At 41.3% G+C, this 6,398-nt stretch overlaps 1 protein-coding gene across 1 annotated transcript in view; it reads left to right on the top strand.

Annotated features, from left to right (window-relative positions):
• LOC112637114 overlaps window positions 1–4,434 on the top strand; it is a 9,555-nt gene extending 5,121 nt beyond the window's left edge. The window contains exon 2 of the mRNA XM_025406109.1: window positions 4,335–4,434. Coding sequence (XP_025261894.1) covers window positions 4,335–4,434 — 100 coding nt within the window. The remainder of the gene's footprint in view (window positions 1–4,334) is intronic.
• The last annotated feature ends 1,964 nt before the right edge of the window (window positions 4,435–6,398 follow it).

Consider the following 6,398-nt stretch of genomic DNA (forward strand, 5'->3'; position numbering starts at 1 on the left):
TGCGGACTTCTATCAAACTAATCAACACGTTTGTCTTACCACAATTTGAAGGGCCGCAAACGATACCGTATATAGTAGTCGGCAGCATGTTTCCATGCTTGCGTACTTTTTTCTCCGATATTAGTCTATCGTTGAAATTTGATACTTTGATTACCCGCGCTTGTCGCACGAACCGCATGTTTTCTCTTTCGAATCAATTTTGCGAATGATCGCGAGGGAGACCTATTTATAGAAGTGTCTCGACTCGAAACCGCTCAGTATCAAAAATGTTTCTCCTTCTGTCGGATGAGAGAGACATTCTCGGGCTTACCGCCAAACAACTGCAGTATATCCCAAAGATTTTATTACTTCAAAATTTTGGTGATTACGTGGAACGATTGTGGGACAAGCTTCCAGAATATATAAAGGCTGATCCGACAATATCGTTCGTGCATGCGACATTACAACCAGCCGTGGCAGCGAATGCACATCGACGGTCCGCTTCCATTGATAAAAGATTGCGACGTATGTCAGCGAGAATTGTAAAAGGCAGCGGCCTCTTAAATCGTGCGATAAACGCGCTTCCCATCGAATTACATATTCCCGGTTATCAGTTTTGCGGGCCGGGAACTCGATTAGAGTAACGATTGGCTAGAGGTGATCGAGGCATCAATCCATTGGACGCGGCGTGTCGCGAACACGACATTGCTTACGCGCGAAGCAACGACCTCGACCAACGTCACATCGCCGATCGCATACTAGCTGCAAAAGCGCGAGAACGCATTACCGCGAGGGATTCGACTCTCGGTGAAAGAGCAGCCGCTACGACTGTTTGGGCGGCAATGAAGGCAAAGACAAAACTCGGCATGGGGATGAAAAAGCCATCGACGACAAAGAAGAGGAAGAAACGAATGCTTCCAGTAGCGAAACGTGGTGGTATTTTACCACTTTTACCGTTGTTGGGAGTTGTCGGTTCATTGGCCGGCGGTGCGGCGGGAATCGCAAAGGCGGTAAACGATAGCGAGGCTGCGCAACGTCAACTGGAAGAGATGCAGCGTCACAATCGCGCTATGGAAGGTCGCGGACTTTATCTCGCTCCGTACAAGCGTGGACAGGGATTCTCAACAAAGTCTAAGAGAAAAAAAAAACGTCGAAAAAACATTAAAAATGCCTACGGGTACGACAACTAACGTGCAATTGGAACAATTTGCGAAACGTATGCGTATACCTTTCTTTAGAGGTGTTTTCATGCGCAATAATTTACCGATAAGCGGTGTACGACGAAACGAGAGCGGTATCGTCAATATGGATGACGTTGATGGTCCCGGTACTCATTGGGTAGCGTACGCAAAGAGGGGTGATCGTGTCGTTTTTTTTCGACAGTTTTGGAAATCTTCGACCGCCCAAGGAACTTGTGCGATATTTCGGACGAGTGAAGATTGAATACAATTACACATCTTATCAAAGTTATAATCAGAGTATCTGTGGACAGTTGTGTTTAAAATTTCTTCAAACGATCAATTTAAAGCCTGACAATCCATCGTCATGACTCAGTATTCGCTCGACATGTCACTGATACTTACGTTGACTGGCAGAAGCAGCGTTCTCGCTGTAAGCTATTTCCCCGCTATAGATTTGACCGATGCCGATTACGAGCTCGGATTAACGGATTTTGAAACTTATCACACGATTCCGAACGTAAATTTTTCGAATAATAAATTTTATTTTGACAACGACGACAAGGAAATTACGATTCCCGAAGGATCGTACAAATTGCACGCCATAAATGACTATCTCAAACGCGCAATTTTGCGAGATGAACACCTTTCCAGAGATGTTGAAAATGATTATGATGGAGGAATATCCAATAGTGCTCCGCCCCAATCACAGTACGCTAAAGAGCGAAATCAAATGTGCCTACAGAATAAACTTTACCAAACCGACAATGTAGGATCCTTGCTTGGATTCTCGTCGAATCGTATATTGCAACCTCGCAAGTGGTATGAATCGGACGAACCTGTTAATATTATAAACGTAAATATTATTCGTATAGAATGCAACGTGACTACTGGTGCGTACAGCAACGGCATGCGCGTACACACGATACATGAATTTTCACCGAGCGTACCGCCAGGATATAAGATATCGGAAACGCCGGCACAGATCATTTATCTACCGATCGTCGTACGGAGCATTACGGATTTAACGATACGTATTGTGGATCAAAGAGGTCGATTGCTCGATTTTCGAAGAGAGGAAATTACCGTAAGATTCCATATACGGCGGCGACAAACATAGTATGCTCGTGCTGAATGAAACGGAGCACGCGAGAGACAATACTATTGCGATAAGACGAGCGGTATCGGGTGACAGTATAAGATTGCCGTTAAAAAGAAGCTGAGCGCATTGAATCGTGAATTTTTGAAATCATTGGGATTCATCGTACGAAAAGAATGATTGATGTTTTGAATATCGAAGGTGAGCCAGTCTTTGACGATCGCATCGTCTAGATTGAGATACGTACAATCCGTACGCCAATACGACGCTTGGATACAGCGATGAGATACGAATACCTATACAACATCAGGATTTGTACACGTTACCGTGCGAAAGCTTTCTTTACATCGAGGGAAGGTTTAATGTGCGTAAAGCGAATGATGAAATGAAGGTTGTATTGGGAAACAATTGCGTCGCATTCATGTTTGATGAGCGAGTTCGATACGAACTCGACGGAGTAGAGATTGATCGCAACAGAAATGTTGGAATAACATCGACGCTCAAAAATTATGTCTCTCTAACGCACCAGAAATGTATTAACTTGAAGAATGCATCGTGGGATTTGACGTACAACGGCGACAAAAATTATTTCAACTTTTGCGTGCCGCTCAACATGTTGCTGGGATTTTGCGAAGATTATAAACGCGTTGTGATTAACGTTCGTCACGAATTGATTTTGATACGTTCGCGCAACGATAATAATTGTCTATTCGGACATCCGTCGTCGCAAGCTGAGATTGAATTACTCAAGATACAGTGGCGTATGCCTCATGTAATATTGAACGAGATTAATAAATTATCAATGTTGCGAATGTTGGAAAGCGGACGATACTTGAACATGAGTTTCCGATCTTGGGATCTATACGAATTTCCTCTGCTACATAGCCAACCAAACATTCGTGGACCGTGAAAGCCGCCTTCCAGCTAGAGAAACCGCGATACGTGATCTTTGCACTGCAAACTGGTAAAAAGAATTCAGTGTCACAAGATGTTACATTGTTCGATGACTGCAAATTGACCAACGTTAAACTCTATTTAAACTCGGAATTTTATCCCTACGATGATTTAAATTTAGATTTTGAAAAAAATAGATTCGTCGTCCTATTCAACATGTACTCTCGTTTTCACACATTTTATTACGGATGCGATAACAGCACCGCGCTATTAACAATTCCAAAATTTCTACATTGCGGTCCTCTAGCGGTCATTGATTGCTCGCGACAAAACGAGTCTGTCAAAACTGCTACCGTGGATGTGAGAATAGAGTTTGAGTGCAGGGAAAATATACCTGCGAATACTATCGCCTATTGTCTCATCTTGCACGATCGGGTTGTCGAATATAATCCATTGACCAATGTAGTCCGCAAAATTACATAGGTCAGCAAATATCCCCCCCATTGCACACGAAGAAAAATATAAAAAATTGAGATGTTTGACGATCAACATCTACGATCGGATATTATCATCATGGCTGCGCCAACGTTTGTGGATCTGCAAGGATTTATCGTTGGGAAAAATTTTGTCGTGAAGGAAGCTGCGATTTTGAGAAAAGGATCCGTACTTTCTCATTACATTTTTACATGTCCGGTACCATGGCACGCGCTCACAAAATCTGAGAGATGTCAGGTTTTATGGCTGATTAAAAACCATCATGGATTATCGTGGAATGATGGACACGTTTCATATTGGAATTCGAAACGTTTAATCACGACGGCGGTGATGGGTGCAACGGAGGAGGATGATGTGTCACCTCTTGTATACGTTAAAGGCCATGAAAAGCGACAATGGTTGGCCGATATACTGGACGATGATGCGAGAAACGATGTGATTATCGAAACTTTGGATGCAGACTATGAGGATGTAGCTTCTTTAAATAAGTTAGATGTTAAGAATACTATGCGCTGTGAAAATCATGTAAAAAATTGCGCTCTACAAAATGTATTTAAAATTTATAATTGGTTGAAACATCATGATGATGATTCTTCGAATCCATATTTATAATAAATTGATGATGCGATATATTTTTATCGTCTTTCTTATTCTTTTCTTTTTTTCCTCATCCCTATTGATGATGTTAGAGTAGCGAGGATAAGGGGTGGACGAAATAAGTATTACCACAGATTCATTGAGCTGCATCTTTTAATATCCAGTAACTGTTCGAGTAGAGTCATGAAGTAAGAAAGTATAAAAGAAACTAAACTAGAATTTAGAACGTAGATTACATAGTGTAGAGAGAGATTATACATTGCTCAATCTAACACTCCGCCTCAATGTATGAGCCGTAACATAAATGTAAATATAGCTTAATTTTTGCAAACACCAATATAAGAACGAAGCTTAACAAATTGGTCTCCTGTGAGACTTTTCGTAAGTATATCAGCAGTTTGCTCTTTGGTATTTACGTAATGCACGTTGATTTCTTTGCTTTGGTACATGTTTCTAACAAAATTGTATTTAACATCAACATGTTTTAATATACGATGTTCCCATCGGCTTAACAGATGAATCACAGATTGATTGTCCTCAAACACTGCAATGGGATAGGCACTATTCACATTAAAGTCCTCTAAAAGTCCTTTTAGCCATATTGCTTCCGTCAAAGCTGTTGCCAAAGCAACATATTCTGCTTCAGTAGACGAGAGGGTGATTCCAGTTTGCTTTTTCGTTGACCAAGCTACCGTAGAGCCGAAAACCTGAAGTAGAAAGCCAGTAGTTGACTTGCGATCATTGTCTGTAGCCCAATTTGCATCTACGTAGACTTGGAGTGGTGTTTCTGGATTTAAGCCTCGTTTGAACAGCAGTCCATAGTCGAGAGTGCCTTTAATATATCGAAGAACTCGTTTAAGGCCTTTCCAATGAGTTAATTTCGCATTGTTCTGGAAACGACTGTAATAGTTTACAGTAACACTTATGTCAGGACGTGTGTTGAGCATAAGAAACATCAGACATCCAACGAGCTCTCTGTATGGTTTTATCTCATTTATGACTTCTCCGTCGTCGTTTTCTTGTTTTTCAGGATTTGCTTCCATGGGTAATTTGGAAGAATTGCACTCCGTCATTCCAAAGCGAGTGAGCATTTTTTCCATATATGCTCTCTGGCTCAAAAATAGGCCTCTTGATGTTTGCTTGATTTTTATTCCGAGGAAACTTTCAATTTCGCCAATGTCCGTCATAGCGAATTCATATTTAAGAGCATTAACAATCTCTTGAATCTGGATTTCATCTTGGCCTGCAATGATAATATCATCGACATAAAGCAGTAGATACAGCCGACACCTTTGGGATGTTGCTACATAGAGACAGTGATCTCGTTCTGATCTTTTGAATCCTAGGGTCAAGATGAACTCGTTGAATCGAGCATTCCATGCTCGTGGAGCTTGTTTCAGTCCGTATAAGGAACGATTCAACTTACATACGAGGCCATTACCTTGGGTGAATCCTTGAGGTAATTTCATGTATATTTCTTCATCAATAGTTCCGTGTAGAAAAGCATTTTTAACGTCTAGCTGTCTAGTTTTTAGCCTGAGTTGGTTGACTATCGATAGAAGGGTTCGCACCGTAGTGAGACGCGCAACTGGCGCATATGTTTCTTCGTAATCCAGGCCTCTTCGTTGGGAGCATCCTTTCACTACCAGACGTGCCTTGTATTTGTCGATATTTCCGTCTTTATCCCTTTTTATCTTGAAAACCCATCTGTTATCGATGATCTTTCTTTCAGGAGGCAATGGTATTAAGTCCCAGGTTTTGTTTTCGACAAGAGATGTAATTTCTTCATTTATCGCATCCATCTACTGCCTTTCATCATCTCGTCCTTGTATGTCGTCAAAATGTTGTGGAACATCTTCGACAAAGGATTCTGCGCTTAAAGCCAAGACAGTGTAGTCATTTAAATACTTTGGCTTGTTTCTCTGTCGTGAGCTCTTCCTCAAAATCCTTGCTTCATCAGCATTATCGAAGTATTCGGATTCTTCATCACTCGGGATATCTTGTTCTCCGCCTGAATTGGGAGACTCTTGATTCCTTACTGTTTCTTTTGTAGACTTCTGTAGACTAAAATCATCATAAAAATCTTCAGACTCGGAGGTAAACTTTGACTCGTTAAAAATAACGTCTCGACCTAATAATATTTTGCTACTTTCCGG

The sequence above is a fragment of the Camponotus floridanus genome, unplaced genomic scaffold (assembly GCF_003227725.1).
Source record: "Camponotus floridanus strain SB8 unplaced genomic scaffold, Cflo_v7.5 scaffold132, whole genome shotgun sequence".
Taxonomy (NCBI): Eukaryota; Metazoa; Arthropoda; class Insecta; order Hymenoptera; family Formicidae; genus Camponotus; species Camponotus floridanus.